Below are 21,514 nucleotides of genomic sequence, written 5' to 3'. Positions count from 1 at the left end.
CCTATGTACAGATACTCTAATCTCTGCTGTGGAGCTTTGCAGCTCCTTCAGGGTTATCTTTGGTCTCTTTGTTGCCTCTCTGATTAATACCCTCCTTGCCTGGTCCATGAGTTTTGGTGGGCGGCCCTCTCTTGGCAGGTTTGTTGTGGTGCTATTCTTTCCATTTTTTAAAATAATGGATTTAATGGTGCTCCGTGGGATGTTCAAAGTTTCTGATATTTTTTTATAACCCAACCCTGATCTGCACTTCTCCACAACATGGTGCCGCTTCATGGTGCCGCTTGCTTGGTGGTGCCCCTTGCTTAGTGGTGTTACAGACTCTAGGGCCTTTCAGAACAGGTGTATATATACTAAGATCATGTGACAGATCATGTGACACTTAAATAAAGTCCACCTGTGTGCAATCTAACTAATTATGTGACTTCTGAAGATAATTGGTTGAACCAGATCTTATTTAGGGGCTTCATAGCAAAGGGGGTGAATACATATGCACGCACCACTTTTTCATTATTTATTTTTTAGAATTGGTTTCATTTCACTTCACCAATTTTGACTATTTTGTGTATGTCCATTACATGAAATCCAAATAAAAATCAATTTAAATTACAGGTTGTAATGCAACAAAATAGGAAAAACGCCAAGGGAGATGAATACTTTTGCAAGGCACTGCATGTCACATCCCTGTTAGTGAGGATTTCTCCTTTGCCAAGATAATCCATCCACCTGACAGGTGTGACATATCAAGCAGCTGATTAAACAGCATGATCATTACACAGGTGCACCTTGTGCTGTGGAAATTAAAAGGCCACTCTAAAATGTGCAGTGTTGTCACACAACACAATGCCATAGATGTCTCAAGTTTTGAGGGAGCGTGCAATTGGCATGCTGACTGCAGGAATGTCCACCAGAGCTGTTGCCAGAGAATTGAATGTTCATTTTTCTACCATAAACAGCCTCCAACGTCGTTTTAGAGAATTTGGAAGTACGTCCAACCGGCCTCATAACCACAGACCACGTGTAACCACGCCAGCCTAGGACCTCTACATCCGGCTTCTTCACCTGCGGGATCGTCTGAGACCAGCCACCCTGACAGCTGATGAAACTAAGGAGTATTTCTGTCTGTAATAAAGCCCTTTTGTGGGGAAAAACTCATTCTGATTGGCTGGGCCTGGCTCCCCAGTGGGTGGGCCTGGCTCCCAAGTACACCCATGGCTGCGCCCCTCCTCAGTCATGTGAAATCCATAGATTAGTGCCTAATGAATTTATTTCAATTGACTGATTTCCTTATATAAACTGTAACTCAGTAAAATCGTTTAAATTGTTGCATGTTGCGTTTATATTTTTGTTCAGTATTTTCAGCTGTTTGAAGCTGGTGTACAAAACTGAAAGCAAAAGACGCCAAAACAAAACTTAAGAACGGGAAGCATAAATATTGCGCACATAGAATAGATTTCTTTCAATGAGAAGATTTATAAAATAATATAATAATAATATGCCATTTAGCAGACGCTTTTATCCAAAGCGACTTACAGTCATGCGTGCATACATTTTTGTGTATGGGTGGTCCCGGGGATCGAACCCACTACCTTGGCGTTACAAGCGCCGTGCTCTACCAGCTGAGCTACAGAGGACCACAGACCACAGACTCAGATTTCTATGTGAATTTGGTTGGGTTGCTCAAATAAATACATATTGCAGCTTTAAAAACATGGACTATAATTAGAAGTTCAACTTAATAAAGCAAATGATTTATCCTCATCCCCCATCTCTCCCTCCCTCTCTTTCCCTCTATCCCTCTCTCACCCACCTTCTCCTTCCATCCCTCCCTCTATCCCTCTCTAACCCTCCCTCCCATCCATCTCTCTCTCTCTCTCACCCTCCTTCTCCCTCCATCTCTCCATCTCTCCCACTCTCTCTCACCCTCCTTCTATCCCTCCCTCTATCTCTCTCACCCTCCCTCTCCTTCCTTCCCTCCCTCCCTCTCTCTCTCACCCTCCTTCTTCTCCTCACTCATGACGGTGTGACAGAGGGAAAGCAGCCGGAAGAACTCGTGGCTGTGAAGGTCTCCCAGCTTCACCGACTTCAGCAGACCGTTGTCATAGTAACAGAAGTCAGGGTCCGCCAGGGGGTTGAAGGAGGAGAAGTCCAACCTCTGGAGAGAGAGAAGGGGAGAGAGAGAAGGGGGAAGAGAGGAAGGAGGACAGTTGTAGTACTCATTGTTAGAAACTATGCTTTGTATTCACCTATGGTCAAAGAGCAAAGTGCAGAGTGCCAGAGTGATGTCATTGACACAGAGAGCAAGCTGAACAGTATGTTGGGTTGTTAGTCATACTGTTAGTCTTACGTTCGCCTGCTCACCTTTGGCTGTGCTCCCAACGGGTCGATCACCTCACCTGACAATAGAACACACTCACACTTAGACTCAGAGTTAACCAGCACCACAAGGAGGACTAGAACATTGAATGGGTGAACCAGGACAGTGTGTTGATTTGATTTGTATGTGTGTGTGTGTAATTTTTGTATTTGTATTTATTATGGATCCCCATTAGTTCCTGCCAAGGCAGCAGCTACTCTTTCCTGGGGTCCAGCAAATATTAAGGCAGTAATATACATTATAATAAAAAAAATGTAACATTAAAATACATTTTACAACAGATTTCACAATACATGAAGTATGTGTATAGCGTGTATGTTGTGTGTGTTTGTATGTGTGTGTTTGTACCTCTGTGTGTGTGACTTCACAATCCTCTCTGTTCCATAAGGTGTATTTTTATCAGTTCAAAAAAAAAATATCTGATAGACGTGTACAGTGCATTCAGAAAGTATTCAGACCCCTTCCCTTTTTCCACATTTTGTTACGTTACAGCCTTATTATAAAATGAATTCAATATTTTTTCCCCCTCATCAATCTAAATACAATAGCCCATAATGACAAAGTGAAAAAAAAATGTATGCACTCACTAACTGTAAGTCGCTCTGGATAAGAGCGTCTGCTAAATGACTCAAATGTAAATGTAAATGTAAAACAGAAATAGCTTATTTACATTAGTATTCAGACCCTTTGCTATGAGACTCGAAATTGAGCTCAGGTGCATCCTGTTTCCATTGATCATCCTTGAGATGTTTCTACAACTTGATTGGAGTCCACCTGTGGTAAATTCAATTGATTGGACATGATTTGGAAAGGCACACACCTGTCTATATAAGGTCCCACAGTTGACAGTGCATGTCAGAGCAAAAACCAAGCCATGAGGTCGAAGGAATTGTCCGTAGAGCTCCGAGACAGTATTGTGTGGAGGCAGAGATCTGGGGAAGGGTACCAAAACATTTCTGCAGCATTGAAGGTTCCCAAGAACACAGTGGCCTCCATCATTCTTAAATGGAAGAAGTTTGGAACCACCAAGACTCTTCCTAGAGCTGGCCGACCGGCCTAACTGAGCAATCGGGGGAGAAGGCCCTTGGTCAGGGAGGTGACCAAGAACCCGATGGTCACTCTGACAGAGCTCCAGAGTTCCTCTGTGGCGATGGGAGAACCTTCCAGAAGGACAACCATCTCTGCAGCACTCCACCAATCAGGCCTTTATGTTAGGGTGGCCAGACGGAAGCCACTCCTCAGTAAAAGGCACATGACAGCCCGCTTGGAGTTTGCCAAAAGGCACCTAAAGGACTCTCAGACCATGATAAACAATATTCTCTGTCCTGAATGCCAAGTGTCACATCTGGAGGAAACCTGGCACCATCCCTACGGTGAAGCATGGTGGTGGCAGAATCATGCTGTGGGGATGTTTTTCAGTGGCAGGGACTGGGAGACTAGTCAGGTTCGAGGCAAAGATGAATGGAGCAAAGTACAGAGAGAGCCTTGATGAAAACCTGCTCCAGAGCGCTGAGGACCTCAGACTGGGGCGAAGGTTCACCTTCCAACAGGACAATGACCCTAAGCAAACAGCCAAGACAACGCAGGAGTGGCTTCGGGACAAGTCTCTGAATGTCCTTGAGTGGCCCAGCCAGAGCCCGAACTTAAACCCAATCGAACATCTCTGGAGAGACCTGAAAATAGCTGTGCAGCGACGCTCCCCATCCAACCTGACAGAGCTTGAGAGGATCTGCAGAGATGAATGGGAGAAACTCCCCAAATACAGGTGTGCCAAGCTTGTAGTGTCATACCCAAAAAGACTAGAGGCTGTAATCACTGCCAAAGGTGCTTCAACAAAGTACTGAGTAAAGGGTCTGAATACTTACGTGTGATATTTCAGTTTTTTTTTCATTTATAAATTTGCAAACATTTCTAAAAACAATTTTTTGCTTTGTTTATTTTTTAAATCCATTTTAGAAGAAGGCTGTAATGTAACAAAATGTGGAAAAAGTCAAGGGGTCTGAATACTTTCCGAATGCACTGTATATACTGTAGTATACCCACCATAGGCTTGTCCATTGATAGAGCACTTGTTGAAGCTCATGATGTTCTGAGTGAGAGTTCCTGTCTTGTCACTGAAGATGTACTCCACCTGTTTCAATGGGGAAGGGGGGGTTATCAAGATACCACAGACGTGCTGGACCTACATCCACAGGCTTTTAGGCTAACACTCCCCAACACAGAGATACAAGGATCTAGTATAGATGAACGACAGTATGGTGTAGGATGTTCCTCACCTGTCCAAGTTCCTCGTTGAGCGTGGTGGTCCTGGCTTCGGCTGCTGTGTTACACCGTGGACAGAACATCTTCCTGTCCCAGTTGATAAAGTAACTATGACCCAGCCTTATCACCTCCACACTGGAGATAGCCAAAGGGAGGGAGGGAGGGAGGGAGGGAGAGAGGGGGGAGAGAGAGAGAAATACAAAATTAGTGATAATTCAACAGCAAGCCCTCTTGAACTTCTTTGGGATTGCAGATAGATTGCAGCCCACACAACACATACAAAAACAAAAACACACTAACACAAAAACACACACAAAGAAACTAACAAACAACAGCCCTTAGTTTGTCAGTTATCAGTCCGGGTGGGTCAGTACCACTCACTAACATCATTAGTCACCACAGTGTTACACTCCAAACAGTGGATGAGTTTAGGGTTTATGGGGAAGTAACCAGAGGAATGATGATGTTTCAATAAAAAGGGAACACAGCTGCAACTCTCTGTCTTACCTGCAGAGGAGGCTCTGAGGACAACATTAACAAAAAAACAAACAAAAAAGTTACAATCAACTAATTAACAAAGCTACTAAATAAAGGGAAAACAAAACAAGCGCAAAAATAAAGAATAAATGACAAAATATTGTCATCGAACTAAAAATAATGGGATGAGTTGTGGATTGAAATATCAACTTGTTCCAGAATCCATAGAAAGTAAAGTACTGATGAAGCATCTTGACTGTCACTGTCACTAATCTCCCTTGACTAAAAGGGTCATAGAGGATTTATTACCTGACATAGAAGTCTTATTACCTGACATAGAGGTGTTATTACCTGACATAGAAGTATTATTACCTGACATAGAGGTGTTATTACCTGACATAGATGGCTTATTACCTGACATAGAGGTGTTATTACCTGACATAGAGGTGTTATTACCTGACATAGAAGTCTTATTACCTGACATAGAGGTGTTATTACCTGACATAGATGGCTTATTACCTGACATAGAGGTGTTATTACCTGACATATAAGTCTTATTACCTGACATAGAGGTGTTATTACCTGACATAGATGGCTTATTACCTGACATAGAGTTGTTATTACCTGACATAGATGGCTTATTACCTGACATAGAGGTGTTATTACCTGACATAGATGGCTTATTACCTGACATAGAGGTGTTATTACCCGACATAGATGGCGTATTACCTGACATAGAGGTGTTATTACCTGACATAGAAGTCTTATTACCTGACACAGAGATGTTATTACCTGACATAGAGGGCTTATAACCTGACATAAATTATTCCTTACCTGACGTAGAGTGAGATGGGCACCACGGTGTTGAGGATGATGACGTAGGACCAGAAGGAGAGGAAGGCAGAGAAGAGGAAGTTGTCTACAGGCAGGTCCCAGGCCAGGTAACTCTGGAATAGAGAACCCACCTCTCTCTCCCACACAGCGTTCCCCACAGCCAGGATCACACCCATACACACCAGGAAGCCAAAGATCTGGGACGGGGGGAGAGAGAGGGGAGAGAGAGGGGGGAGAGAGGGGAGGAGAGAGAGGGGGGAGAGAGGGGAGAGGGAGGGGGGAAAGAGGGGAGGAGAGAGAGGGGAGAGAGAGGGGGAGAGAGGGGAGAGAGAGGGGGGAGAGAGAGGGGGAAGAGAGGGGAGGAGAGAGAGGGGAGGAGAGAGAGGGGAGAGAGAGGGAGAGAAGAGAGAGAGGGGGAGAGAGGGGGAGAGAGGGGAGAGAGAGAGGGGAGAGAGGGTAAAGATTAGGCTTATGTCTAAATGTATGTACCTTATTGTTTTTCTAAATGTCAAGCTCAACTAGAAATGTACAGTTTCTGGAGAAACTAGAAGGCCATAATAGTCTTGTTTTATATAAGAAATACATGTTAAACAAGTATGGCCAAACAGAAGGGGAGATGTGGGGTCTCCTACCCAGAGCACCAGTGTGTTCATGAGGCGGTCGATGCTTGTGCGTTTGAACTTGGTGCGACCACTATTCTGCATCAGCTTGGTGTCTGGGCCTGGTCAGAGAGATATAGAAAGAGGAATTGGTTAGGCACACACACACACACACACACACACACACACACACACACACACACACACACACACACAAACATACACACACACACAGAAGGACCAACCTGCAAAGATGACCAGTCCATAGCAGGTCTCTGTGTTGCGGAGGACACAGCCTCGTAGCAACATGTTCTGGTTGCTCAGGGGGTATTTACAATCTCTCCAGTACAGAAGACCACAGAACCTGTCCAGCTTGTTGTTGGGAGGCTCACACACCACCTCACCTGCACCGGCAACACACACACACACTCTTTGACTTTGACATACGCTTTTATCACACACTTTACTGCTAATACAGGTCTTCAGCCACACAATCACCTCACCTGGTCAGCTACGATACAGTACAGTGTTCTCTCCAACATCATCTTACCATCCCACCTCAGTACCTTAACAAACAGCTTTTATAAACCACCTCACCAGCACAACACACTGTATACTACATCAGCCTCAGAAAAGGAATGACTACAGATTCAACATCACCACAGAGGGCAGTGTTCAGCTGTGTGTCAGACAGTGTGTCAGCCACACTCCATCTTAGGACTATTGAATTAAACTGACTTATTATGGGTGCTGTGCTAGCAAACACACAGACACACACACACAGACACACACACACACACAGACACGCAGACACACACACACACACGCAGACTCACACACACACAGACACAAACACACACACACACACAAAGACCAACCTGCTTGCAGTAATGTTTTCTGCTGAGCAGTTGAGGAGAAGTGCGTGGGTGATCCATGCTGATGAGGAAACCCAGTGTGTGTGTGTGTGTGGGGGGAATAGAGAGACTGTGGGTGTTAAGTGCTGACAACGGAGGGCGTGTGGGTGAGATGCTGGGCGGTGTGGGCGTTAAGTGCTTGGCTGCAGATTGGACCTGCTGACCTCTGGTGTGTGAAAACAAAGAGACCAATAGAAAGACACTTCCTACCGTCAAAAGAGGCCAGGTTGTTGGGGTCTCCCAGCTCTGCAGTCACAGACAGAGACTGACGCACCTTCATATTGGTCTCCCTGCACAAACACAACACAACACACACACACACTGTTTATGAACTCACAAACCATGAGGATCACTGTGTTGTGCTTTATTGAAATGTGCTGTCTGTTATGGTGTATTCTTACCCGTCTAGCTCTGCAGTCTCGATGTAACAGAGGCTATGAGGTTCACTACTGGACAGTAGGAGAAGGTCAGCCTGAAGAGAAATATCAGCTAGCATTAGCATCCGCTAACATACTGTAGCATTTCTGATAATGCCACTTTTGTTCTTTCTAGCATGGCCATCTAGCGTAGGCTGGATAGCATTAGCTAACAAGGCTAACACATTCCCGAACATTCGCTAACACGCTACTAGTACAGTACACTGAAAGTTAGCCTTAGCGTAGAGATGTTTGGCTGAAATATGAGAGTGCTGTGTGTTACATCGCCTTTATGGGAGCCTTTAAAACCAGCATGAATGAATCTCAATACCTGTAAGTGCTTGTATATACACTGCTCAAAATAATTAAGGGAACACTAAAATAACACATCCTAGATCTGAATGAATGAAATAATCTTATTAAATACTTTTTTCTTTACATAGTTGAATGTGCTGACAACAAAATCACACAAAAATTATCAATGGAAATCAAATGTATCAACCCATGGAGGTCTGGATTTGGAGTCACCCTCAAAATTAAAGTGGAAAACCACACTACAGGCTGATCCAACTTTGATGTAATGTCCTTAAAACAAGTCAAAATGAGGCTCAGTAGTGTGTGTGGCCTCCACGTGCCTGTATGACCTCCCTACAACGCCTGGGCATGCTCCTGATGAGGTGGCGGATGGTCTCCTGAGGGATCTCCTCCCAGACCTGGACTAAAGCATCCGCCAACTCCTGGACAGTCTGTGGTGCAACTTGGCGTTGGTGGATGGAGCGAGACATGATGTCCCAGATGTGTTCAATTGGATTCAGGTCTGGGGAATGGGCGGGCCTGACACACTCCAGCCACATGAGGTCTAGCATTGTCTTGCATTAGGAGGAACCCAGGGCCAACCGCACCAGCATATGGTCTCACAAGGGGTCTGAGGATCTCATCTCGGTACCTAATGGCAGTCAGGCTACCTCTGGCGAGCACATGGAGGGCTGTGCGGCCCCCCAAAGAAATGCCACCCCACACCATGACTGACCCACCGCCAAACCAGTCATGCTGGAGGATGTTGCAGGCAGCAGAACGTTCTCCACGGCGTCTCCAGACTCTGTCACGTCTGTCACATGTGCTCAGTGTGAACCTGCTTTCATCTGTGAAGAGCACAGTGGCGAATTTGCCAATCTTGGTGTTCTCTGGCAAATGCCAAACGTCCTGCACGGTGTTGGGCTGTAAGCACAACCCCCACCTGTGGACGTCGGGCCCTCATACCACCCTCATGGAGTCTGTTTCTGACCGTTTGAGCACACACATGCACATTTGTGGCCTGCTGGAGGTCATTTTGCAGGGCTCTGGCAGTGCTCCTCCTACTCCTCCTTGCACAAAGGCGGAGGTAGCAGTCCTGCTGCTGGGTTGTTGCCCTCCTACGGCCTCCTCCACGTCTCCTGATGTACTGGCCTGTCTCCTGGTAGCGCCTCCATGCTCTGGACACTACGCTGACAGACACAGCAAACCTTCTTCCCACAGCTCGCATTGATGTGCCTTCCTGGATGAGCTGCACTACCTGAGCCACTTGTGTGGGTTGTAGACTCCGTCTCATGCTATCACTAGAGTGAAAGCACCGCCAGCATTCAAAAGTGACCAAAACATCAGCCAGGAAGCATAGGAACTGAGAAGTGGTCTGTGGTCACCAACTGCAAAACCAGTCCTTTATTGGGGGTGTCTTGCTAATTGCCTATAACTTCCACCTGTTGTCTATTCCATTTGCACAACAGCATGCGAAATGTATTGTCAATCAGTGTTGCTTCCTAAGTGGACAGTTTGATTTCACAGAAGTGTGATTGACTTGGAGTTACATTGTGTTGTTTAAGTGTTCCCTTTATTTTTTTGAGCAGTGTATATCAAACCATTGCACTGCACCATAAAAACTGTGTTATGACAGAGTACATTACAACAGTTGCAAATTAATCATAACCAGTGTGTGTGTGTGTGTGTGTGTGTGTGTGTTTGTGTGGGCACGTGTGATACATTATGTTGATGATTGAACGACACACACTTACTGCCACAAACTGGTTATTCTCCAGTTTAATGATATCACCCACTCTCACATTCATCCACTTCTCCTTCTGAAGACTGAGAGAGAGAAACGAGGGAGGGAGGGAGAGAGAGAGAGAGAGAGAGAGAAAGCGAGGGAGAGAGGTAGAGAGAGAGAGGTAGAGAGGTAGAGAGAGAGAGTTGAGAATGGAGTAAGAGAAAGAGAGGGAGTATACTAAATTATAAATATCAACAGCTTACAATGTGTGATGAGAACAGCATGAGCATTGATCAGTAGCAGTAGTGACTGATGCCTGTCTGTACTGCTGAGTGTAGACTGGACTAGATGACTGTCTGTATTGCTGAGTGTAGACTGGACTAGATGACTGTCTGTATTGCTGAGTGTAGACTGGACTAGATGCCTGTCTGTACTGCTGAGTGTAGACTGGACTAGATGACTGTCTATATTGCTGAGTGTAGACTGGACTAGATGACTGTCTGTATTGCTGAGTGTAGACTGGACTAGATGACTGTCTGTACTGCTGAGTGTAGACTGGACTAGATGCCTGTCTGTACTGCTGAGTGTAGACTGGACTAGATGACTGTCTATATTGCTGAGTGTAGACTTGACTAGATACCTGTCTGTATTGCTAAGTGTAGACTGGACTAGATGACTGTCTGTACTGCTGAGTGTAGACTGGACCAGATGACTGTCTGTATTGCTGAGTGTAGACTGGACTCGATGACTGTCTGTACTGCTGAGTGTAGACTGGACCAGATGACTATCTGTATTGCTGAGTGTAGACTGGACTAGATACCTGTCTGTATTGCTGAGTGTAGACTGGACTAGATGACTGTCTTTACTGCTGAGTGTAGACTGGACCAGATGACTGTCTGTATTGCTGAGTGTAGACTGGACTAGATGCCTGTCTGTATTGCTGAGTGTAGACTGGACTAGATGCCTGTCTGTATTGCTGAGTGTAGACTGGACTAGATGCCTGTCTGTATTGCTGAGTATAGACTGGACTAGATGCTGGTCTGTATTGCTGAGTGTAGACTGGACTAGATGACTGTCTGTATTGCTGAGTGTAGACTGGACTAGATGCCTGTCTGTATTGCTGAGTGTAGACTGGACTAGATGACTGTCTGTATTGCTGAGTGTAGACTGGACTAGATGACTGTCTGTATTGCTGAGTGTAGACTGGACTAGATGCCTGTCTGTATTGCTGAGTGTAGACTGGACTAGATGCTGGTCTGTATTGCTGAGTGTAGACTGGACTAGATGCTGGTCTGTATTGCCGAGTGTAGACTGGACTACATGCCTGTCTGTATTGCCAAGTGTAGACTGGACTAGATGACTGTCTGTATTGCTGAGTGTAGACTGGACTAGATGACTGTCTGTACTGCTGAGTGTAGACTGGACTAGATACCTGTCTGTACTGCTGAGTGTAGACTGGACTAGATACATGTCTGTACTGCTGAGTGTAGACTGGACTACATGCCTGTCTGTATTGCTGAGTGTAGACTGGACTAGATACCTGTCTGTATTGCTGAGTGTAGACTGGACTAGATGACTGTCTGTATTGCTGAGTGTAGACTGGACTAGATGCCTGTCTGTATTGCTGAGTGTAGACTGAACTAGATGACTGTCTGTATTGCTGAGTGTAGACTGGACTAGATGCCTGTCTGTACTGCTGAGTGTAGACTGGACTACATGCCTGTCTGTATTGCTGAGTGTAGACTGGACTAGATGACTGTCTGTATTGCTGAGTGTAGACTGGACTAGATGCTGGTCTGTATTGCTGAGTGTAGACTGGACTACATGCCTGTCTGTATTGCTGAGTGTAGACTGGACTAGATACCTGTCTGTATTGCTGAGTGTAGACTGGACTAGATGACTGTCTGTATTGCTGAGTGTAGACTGGACTAGATGCCTGTCTGTATTGCTGAGTGTAGACTGAACTAGATGACTGTCTGTATTGCTGAGTGTAGACTGGACTAGATGCCTGTCTGTACTGCTGAGTGTAGACTGGACTACATGCCTGTCTGTATTGCTGAGTGTAGACTGGACTAGATGACTGTCTGTATTGCTGAGTGTAGACTGGACTAGATGCTGGTCTGTATTGCTGAGTGTAGACTGGACTAGATGACTGTCTGTATTGCTGAGTGTAGACTGGACTAGATGCCTGTCTGTATTGCTGAGTGTAGACTGGACTAGATGCTGGTCTGTATTGCTGAGTGTAGACTGGACTAGATGCCTGTCTGTATTGCTGAGTGTAGACTGGACTAGATGCCTGTCTGTACTGCTGAGTGTAGACTGGACTAGATGCATGTCTGTATTGCTGAGTGTAGACTGGACTAGATGACTGTCTATATTGCTGAGTGTAGACTGGACTAGATGACTGTCTGTATTGCTGAGTGTAGACTGGACTAGATGCCTGTCTGTATTGCTGAGTGTAGACTGGACTAGATGCTGGTCTGTATTGCTGAGTGTAGACTGGACTAGATGCCTGTCTGTATTGCTGAGTGTAGACTGGACTAGATGCCTGTCTGTATTGCTGAGTGTAGACTGGACTAGATGCCTGTCTGTATTGCTGAGTGTAGACTGGACTAGATTACTGTCTGTATTGCTGAGTGTAGACTGGACTAGATTCCTGTCTGTATTGCTGAGTGTAGACTGGACTAGATGCCTGTCTGTATTGCTGAGTGTAGACTGGACTAGATGCCTGTCTGTATTGCTGAGTGTAGACTGGACTAGATGCCTGTCTGTATTGCTGAGTGTAGACTGGACTAGATGCTGGTCTGTATTGCTGAGTGTAGACTGGACTAGATGACTGTCTGTATTGCTGAGTGTAGACTGGACTAGATGCCTGTCTGTATTGCTGAGTGTAGACTGGACTAGATGACTGTCTGTATTGCTGAGTGTAGACTGGACTAGATGACTGTCTGTATTGCTGAGTGTAGACTGGACTAGATGCCTGTCTGTATTGCTGAGTGTAGACTGGACTAGATGCTGGTCTGTATTGCTGAGTGTAGACTGGACTAGATGCTGGTCTGTATTGCCGAGTGTAGACTGGACTACATGCCTGTCTGTATTGCCAAGTGTAGACTGGACTAGATGACTGTCTGTATTGCTGAGTGTAGACTGGACTAGATGACTGTCTGTACTGCTGAGTGTAGACTGGACTAGATACCTGTCTGTACTGCTGAGTGTAGACTGGACTAGATACATGTCTGTACTGCTGAGTGTAGACTGGACTAAGATACCTGTCTGTATTGCTGAGTGTAGACTGAACTAGATGACTGTCTGTACTGCTGAGTGTAGACTGGACTAGATGCCTGTCTGTATTGCTGAGTGTAGACTGGACTAGATGACTGTCTGTACTGCTGAGTGTAGACTGGACTAGATATCTGTCTGTACTGCTGAGTGTAGACTGGACTAGATACCTCTGTATTGCTGAGTGTAGACTGGACTAGATGACTGTCTGTACTGCTGAGTGTAGACTGGAATACATGCCTGTCTGTATTGCTGAGTGTAGACTGGACTAGATACCTGTCTGTATTGCTGAGTGTAGACTGGACTAGATGACTGTCTGTATTGCTGAGTGTAGACTGGACTAGATGCCTGTCTGTATTGCTGAGTGTAGACTGAACTAGATGACTGTCTGTATTGCTGAGTGTAGACTGGACTAGATGCCTGTCTGTACTGCTGAGTGTAGACTGGACTACATGCCTGTCTGTATTGCTGAGTGTAGACTGGACTAGATGACTGTCTGTATTGCTGAGTGTAGACTGGACTAGATGCCTGTCTGTATTGCTGAGTGTAGACTGGACTAGATGCTGGTCTGTATTGCTGAGTGTAGACTGGACTAGATGCCTGTCTGTATTGCTGAGTGTAGACTGGACTAGATGCCTGTCTGTACTGCTGAGTGTAGACTGGACTAGATGCCTGTCTGTATTGCTGAGTGTAGACTGAACTAGATGACTGTCTGTATTGCTGAGTGTAGACTGGACTAGATGCCTGTCTGTACTGCTGAGTGTAGACTGGACTACATGCCTGTCTGTATTGCTGAGTGTAGACTGGACTAGATGACTGTCTGTATTGCTGAGTGTAGACTGGACTAGATGCCTGTCTGTATTGCTGAGTGTAGACTGGACTAGATGCTGGTCTGTATTGCTGAGTGTAGACTGGACTAGATGCCTGTCTGTATTGCTGAGTGTAGACTGGACTAGATGCCTGTCTGTACTGCTGAGTGTAGACTGGACTAGATGCATGTCTGTATTGCTGAGTGTAGACTGGACTAGATGACTGTCTATATTGCTGAGTGTAGACTGGACTAGATGACTGTCTGTATTGCTGAGTGTAGACTGGACTAGATGCCTGTCTGTATTGCTGAGTGTAGACTGGACTAGATGCTGGTCTGTATTGCTGAGTGTAGACTGGACTAGATGCCTGTCTGTATTGCTGAGTGTAGACTGGACTAGATGCCTGTCTGTATTGCTGAGTGTAGACTGGACTAGATGCCTGTCTGTATTGCTGAGTGTAGACTGGACCAGATGACTGTCTGTATTGCTGAGTGTAGACTGGACTAGATGACTGTCTGTATTGCTGAGTGTAGACTGGACTAGATGACTGTCTGTATTGCTGAGTGTAGACTGGACTACATGCCTGTCTGTATTGCCGAGTGTAGACTGGACTACATGCCTGTCTGTATTGCTGAGTGTAGACTGGACTACATGCCTGTCTGTATTGCTGAGTGTAGACTGGACTACATGCCTGTCTGTATTGCCGAGTGTAGACTGGACTAGACGAGACTTACGAGCCATGGATGACGACCTGAGACTGGCGGTTGTTCACCTGGTTGTCACTCTTGTGACGGAACTGAAGGAGACAAGAATTTACATTGTTGTTTTTTTCTCAAATATGGTGTGTTTTGAATAGTGTGTTAGGGCTGGCACAATTATCTTATAATCGACCGACAATTATGGACAATAATTTAATTTTAAAAAATGTCATAATCTGCATATCTTAATACATTCATTTTAGGAGAAGGCATTCAACTTGATATTCAAGTAGATATAGTTCACTCAATAGCAGAATGTCATTTTTACATGAAGTGGGTAAAGTTGGTCATCATTTTAGGAGCAGAAAGGTACAGTCGGGAGGTTTTCAAAAGTTCCAAACGGTCAGAACCATTTGTGTTTGAGACAGGGGTTTCACCAAAGCTGTGTTGTAATCATTAGGTGAGTCATATAATTTGTTTTACAGATGCATTATGATGCATTACAAGCTCAAAAGATTTTCAACAAAAATTACAATTATGACAATACCCGTGGCCATTTGCATGACAATTAATTGTTACCCAAAATGCCATAATCGTGTGTGTGTTTGTTTCTGACAGACACTCACGTAGTCGTCGGTGGCATCCTTTACTGCAGTGATGCTGAGCACCAGGACTAAAGGCACTATGGTGGTGAACCAGGAGAGAGACGAGATCTGAGGAATCAACTGGAGAGAGAGAGAGAGAGGGGGGGGAGAGAAAGAGAGAGAGAGAGAGAGAGAGAGAGAGAGAGAGAGAGAGAGAGAGAGAGAGAGAGAGAGAGAGAGAGAGAGAGAGAGAGAGAGAGAGTGAGAGAGAGAGAGAGAGAGAGAGAGAGAGAGAGAGAGAGAGAGAGAGAGAGAGAGGAGAGGAGAGGAGAGGAGAGAGAGAGAGAGAGAGAGAGAGAGAGAGAGAGAGAGAGAGAGAGGAGAGGAGAGAGAGAGGGAGAGGAGAGAGAGGAGAGGAGAGGGAGAGGAGAGAGAGAGAGAGAGGGAGAGAGAGAGAGAGAGAGAGAGAGAGAGAGAGAGAGAGAGAGAGAGAGAGAGAGAGAGAGAGAGAGATGGGATGTAAGAGAATAAAGCAGTCTCTATAATGTACCTGCTGTGTCATTCAATGTGGTGGAAACTGATAGCCCCTCTCTCTCCCCTCCCCACTCCTCTCCACCCCATCCCCCTTTTCAGCATCCCTGTCTTCATTTCATCTCCCTCCATTCCTTTATCCCCATCTCTCTCTCTCTCTCTGCCCTCCCCATACCTCCACAATTTCCTTCTTCTCCTCCTCTTCTCCCTGCTTCCGTCCTGCACCCAATTTTACTGGCATCGATTCTGAATATGGAAACACACACTCTCTTACCTGCAGTATGAGCAGAAAGAGGAAGTAGGTGTTGGCCACTTCCTGGAACTGTTCAAACAGGTTGACGGGCAGAAAGGTGATGATGTTGTACTTAGACGTCATAATACAGTTACTCTGAGAGAGAGAGAGAGAGAGAGAGAGAGAGAGAGAGAGAGAGAGAGAGAGAGAGAGAGAGAGAGAGAGAGAGAGAGAGAGCGAGATGAGAGAGAGAGAGAGAGAGAAAGAAAGAAAGAAAGAAAGAAAGAAAGAAAGAAAGAAAGAAAGAGATAGAGAGAGAGAGAGATAGATAGAGAGAAGGGGGAAGATAGGAAGTGATGTTCTTAATGTGAAATACTAATATAAAAATAGAAAATGTTGGTCTATGATTAGTCATGTAACGTACTTAAACATAAATACACATATACAAGCATGTACGCACACAAACACACAAACTATCTCTCTTACGGCATACTGAAACTTCTCGTTGTATTCTCTGTCATTGGCCCGGACCCTCCTCTCCTCCTCTGGTGAAACACACACAACTGTGAGACAGGCAACACATAACTTCAATAACATAACTCTGAAACATCTTAACCAAAAGTATCTCTGGGATAAACCACGGATTCCCTACCAGGGACCTTGCCTTTGTGTGTGTGTGTGTGTTTTTTCGGGGTGTGTGAAACTGGGCAATTAGTCTATTATCCCAGGCCGAGTCAATATCACTAATTCATCAATACAGACGTTCTATCTTAATTTGATCACTCTGTTGTCACAGAACATGTTCCTGTGCAGCAGGAAAGGCAAATTTGCAGTATATTCAAGGTTTAAAAAGGCTTCTAAATGTTGTAATTTCCACTTTAAAATGTCAGACTTGATTTGCCCTAACAAATAAATAATCAACCCCTACAAACATTTCCATTAATTATAATCCACATAATAATTCACATTTCCTGTTGCTGCAGGATTATTTTCCTGCTGTGAGAAACTGTTCAGATTAAGATAGAATATCTGTAACTACAGTCTGTGTTGGACAGAAAAATAGAGATGGAGAGAGGTTGATTTAGCCTATCTAATTTACATATACTCCCAAATCAATGTAGCCCTTAGAGCTAGACACGCACGCACACACACACACACACACACACATACACACACACACACACACACACACACACACACACACACACACACACACACACACACACACTAACACACACACACACACACACACTAACACACACACACGCACTAACACACACACACACACACACACACACATACACACACACACACACACATCACACACACACACACACACACACACACACACACACACACACACACACACACACACACACACACACACACACACACACACACACCTAACACACACACACACACACATACACACACACACTCACACACACACACACACACACACACACACACACACACACACACACACACACACACACACACACACACACACACACACACACACACACACACACACACACACACTAACACACACACACACACACACACACACACACACACACACTAACACACACACACACACACACACACTAACACACACACACACACACACACACACACACACTCACACACACACACACTCACACACACACACACACACATACTGACTGGCAGGTCAATTATGTTGTAACAGGAATTAGCTCTGTTTGCCTGGTGCCTCTGAACATTAACATCCCAACAGGCTCAGGCCTGACACAGTTAACCCACCGCTGGAGGGTGTGTGTGTGTGTGTGTGTGTGTGTGTGTGTGTGACCCCTGGGTCACTAAGGGAATAAACAGGTCATGACTGTAGAGTTGAGGTGAGGTGAATGTGTACGTTGAGTTGAGGGCTTTTTGTGCTGATGCAGTGAATGTTTAGGAGTAATCCTCCCTGCCTCCATCTCTCCTCTAATATTGATGAGAGCTTTTAAAATTAAATGACTGCTCTGTTTACCCAGAGTAGAGCACGCATACACACATACACACACACATACACACACACTGTCACGATCGTCGTAATAAGTGGACCAAGGCGCAGCGTGATATGCGTACATCTTTTAATGCGTACTTTGCACAATACAACAAAACAACAAAACGAAACGTGAAGTCCTCGGTCATACAACACAAACCTAAACGGAACAAGATCCCACAAATGACAAGTGCACAACAGGCTGCCTAAGTATGGTTCCCAATCAGAGACAACAAGACACAGCTGCCTCCGATTGGGAACCACCCCGGCCAACACAGAAATACACGATCTAGAAAAGAACACATAGAAAACAAAACATAGACACTACACATAGAAACTAACACCCTGGCTCAACATATAAGAGTCCCCAGAGCCAGGGCGTGACACACACATACACACATGCACACACACACATGCACACAGAGGTCTGTGCTCTGACCAATGAAGTGTGAAAAAGAGGTATGAAAGATATGAAACCCCCCGCACACATACACACACCTCTACAGCGTACAAAACACACATACACACACCTCTACAGCGTACAAAACACACATACACACACCTCTACAGCGTACAAAACACACATACACACACCTCTACAGCGTACAAAACACACATACACACACCTCTACAGCGTACAAAACACACATACACACACCTCTACAGCGTACAAAACACACATACACACACCTCTACAGCGTACAAAACACACATACACACACCTCTGCAGCGTACAAAACACACATACACACACATCTGCAGCGTACAAAACACACATACACACAGCTGCAATCAGGTAGGTCAGCCAAACCCTGCCCCTGTCCTGTTTCAGAGGAATCGAAAGAAAAAAAGCATACAGTACACACCTGCTAACTTCCTTCCTGTTTGTCTCTGTCAGCAGACCAGTCTATAACCAGCCCCCCAACCACACACACACCAGTGGTTTCCTGTGCAGCAGCATGCATGTCAGTCCCTCTAGTCTCATCCTGCTGAGGAATAGCCTTGTTCAGTCCTGTCTGACCTACCAAAACACAAAGTCTGACCTACCAAAACACACAGTCCTGTCTGACCTACCAAAACACAGTCTGACCCACCAAAACACACAGTCCTGTCTGACCTACCAAAACACAGTCTGACCCACCAAAACACAGTCCTGTCTGACCTACCAAAACACAAAGTCTGACCTACCAAAACACACAGTCCTGTCTGACCTACCAAAACACAAAGTCTGACCCACCAAAACACACAGTCCTGTCTGACCTACCAAAACACACAGTCCTGTCTGACCTACCAAAACACACAGTCCTGCCTGACCTACCAAAACACACAGTCCTGTCTGACCTACCAAAACACACAGCCCTGTCTGACCTACCAAAACACACAGTCCTATCTGACCTACCAAAACACACAGCCCTGTCTGACCTACCAAAACACACAGCCCTGTCTGACCTACCAAAACACACAGCCCTGTCTGACCTCCCAAAACACACAGCCCTGTCTGACCTACCAAAACACACAGCCCTGTCTGACCTACCAAAACACACAGCCCTGTCTGACCTACCAAAACATAGTCCTGTCTGACCTACCAAAACACACAGCCCTGTCTGACTTACCAAAACACACAGTCCTGTCTGCTCTACCAAAACACACAGCCCTCACACTCACTAACAGAGTGTGGTTTATTCACACATACACACATACACATCCAGTTCACATACATTATACTGTAGACACAATACACATATTACAGTAATACACAACATGCTGGAGCAGACATGAACCATAAGAAGATATTAGCCTAGGCCCTGTATAAACAGTTGATGAACCATAAGAAGATATTAGCCTAGGCCCTGTATAAACAGTTGATTAACCATAAGAATATATTAGCCTAGGCCCTGTACAAACAGTTGATGAACCATAAGAAGATATTAGCCTAGGTCCTATATAAACAGTTGATGAACCATAAGAAGATATTAGCCTAGGCCCTGTATAAACAGTTGTGTCAATAACATGCACACATCTGCTCAGAAGCCCACACCAGGCTTGATGTTTGAGCTGTACCACAACACTCCTGGCAGTCAGTGTGAGAGATAGGATCTTAATTTGACCCATTTCTCACAGCAGCAAAATAATGCTGCAGCAACAGGAAATGTGATTTATTATGTGGATTATAATTAATGGACATTTTTGTAGGGGTTGATACATTTTTCGTTAGGGCAAATCAAGCCTGACATATTTAAGTGGAAATTACAAACTTTAGAAGCCTTTTAAAACCTTGAATACACTACAGGTTTGCATTTCCTGCTGTGATCAAATTACGATCCTACATATCTTTAGATCAGATGAGAGCTGTAGGCTACTATACGACTTCACAATGTGTCAACTCCCATACTGTCAGATCTGTGAGTGTTAAGAGGAGGGTGTTACAGCCAGTTAGACGACTGTTCCAGGTTTTAGAGCATGTTAGGGTTAGGGCAGCAAGCTTCAGGACATGGACACAACAGTTAACATTCACCAGCTGAGGGCTTGGAACTGTTCATAATATCTGAACTGGTTTAGAGAGAGAGAAAGAGGGGGGGGGTGTTAGCCATGGTTGATGCTGTATGATATCTACTCAGCATTGGGCTGTCTCCATCCCTCTCTCTATCTACATCCTTCTCTTCCTCTCTCCACTCCTCCCTCCCTCCCTCCTTCCCTCCTTCCCTCCTTCCTCCACTTCTCTCTCTCTCTGAAGGTCATTCTGTTGTTTTCTTTGGCCAGCATCTGGTATAAATCTATAGCCAGGCTGCATTAACCCCCCTATTGCCCATATAACAGCCCCATGCCCGCTGGCAGGCAGGTAGGTAGAGATATACAGGCCTGCCAACCACAGCATCTCTTCCAAACCCATTTCGTCCCAGCCAAGCCTGTCCCGGTCCAACCCATTTTGTGTCTTTAGCCCGGCCCATTAAGCATTTATACAGCTCCCTGCCTGACAGCCTCAAGGGACCGGCAGCCTCACGCAGCAGCACGCTCCAGCCACAGTGCCTCAGAGCTACGCAGCACCACAATAAAGCAGCACGCTCCAGCCACCGTGCCTCAGAGCTACGCAGCACCACAATAAAGCAGCACGCTCCAGCCACAGTGCCTCAGAGCTACGCAGCACCACAATAAAGCAGCACGCTCCAGCCACAGTGCCTCAGAGCTACGCAGCACCACAATAAAGCAGCACGCTCCAGCCACAGTGCCTCAGAGCTACGCAGCACCACAATACAGCAGCCCATTATACAGCCTTTAAACCTCTATTACTGGGGCACAGGGACATCTACAGCATAGGGACTAGATTAGACTTATCATAGATCATCCTGTTGAGAGGATAGTGTGTGTGAGTGAGTGGAGGCGTGATGCATGGATCTGTGTTACTATGAGAGAGGCAGATCCACAGGGGAGCTCTCTCTCCTTCTCTCTCCTTCTCTCACT

General features: G+C 45.5%; 1 protein-coding gene across 1 annotated transcript in view; it reads right to left on the bottom strand.

Annotated features, from left to right (window-relative positions):
- Nucleotides 1–21,514, bottom strand: part of LOC121543886 (phospholipid-transporting ATPase ID) — a 40,049-nt gene that overhangs the window by 16,017 nt on the left and 2,518 nt on the right. The window contains exons 2-15 of the mRNA XM_041854021.2: nucleotides 16,516–16,574; nucleotides 16,072–16,185; nucleotides 15,309–15,407; nucleotides 14,719–14,780; nucleotides 9,925–9,997; nucleotides 7,862–7,932; nucleotides 7,671–7,750; nucleotides 6,792–6,950; nucleotides 6,580–6,668; nucleotides 5,948–6,144; nucleotides 4,651–4,771; nucleotides 4,418–4,505; nucleotides 2,359–2,393; nucleotides 1,993–2,152 (exon numbers count right to left, since the gene is read on the bottom strand). Coding sequence (XP_041709955.2) covers nucleotides 1,993–2,152; nucleotides 2,359–2,393; nucleotides 4,418–4,505; nucleotides 4,651–4,771; nucleotides 5,948–6,144; nucleotides 6,580–6,668; nucleotides 6,792–6,950; nucleotides 7,671–7,750; nucleotides 7,862–7,932; nucleotides 9,925–9,997; nucleotides 14,719–14,780; nucleotides 15,309–15,407; nucleotides 16,072–16,185; nucleotides 16,516–16,574 — 1,407 coding nt within the window. The remainder of the gene's footprint in view (nucleotides 1–1,992; nucleotides 2,153–2,358; nucleotides 2,394–4,417; nucleotides 4,506–4,650; nucleotides 4,772–5,947; nucleotides 6,145–6,579; nucleotides 6,669–6,791; nucleotides 6,951–7,670; nucleotides 7,751–7,861; nucleotides 7,933–9,924; nucleotides 9,998–14,718; nucleotides 14,781–15,308; nucleotides 15,408–16,071; nucleotides 16,186–16,515; nucleotides 16,575–21,514) is intronic.

The sequence above is a fragment of the Coregonus clupeaformis genome, chromosome 17 (genome assembly GCF_020615455.1).
Source record: "Coregonus clupeaformis isolate EN_2021a chromosome 17, ASM2061545v1, whole genome shotgun sequence".
Classification (NCBI taxonomy): domain Eukaryota; kingdom Metazoa; phylum Chordata; class Actinopteri; order Salmoniformes; family Salmonidae; genus Coregonus; species Coregonus clupeaformis.
The sequence above is the reverse complement of the archived record's forward strand: the minus strand, read 5'-3'. Positions and strand labels throughout refer to the sequence as shown.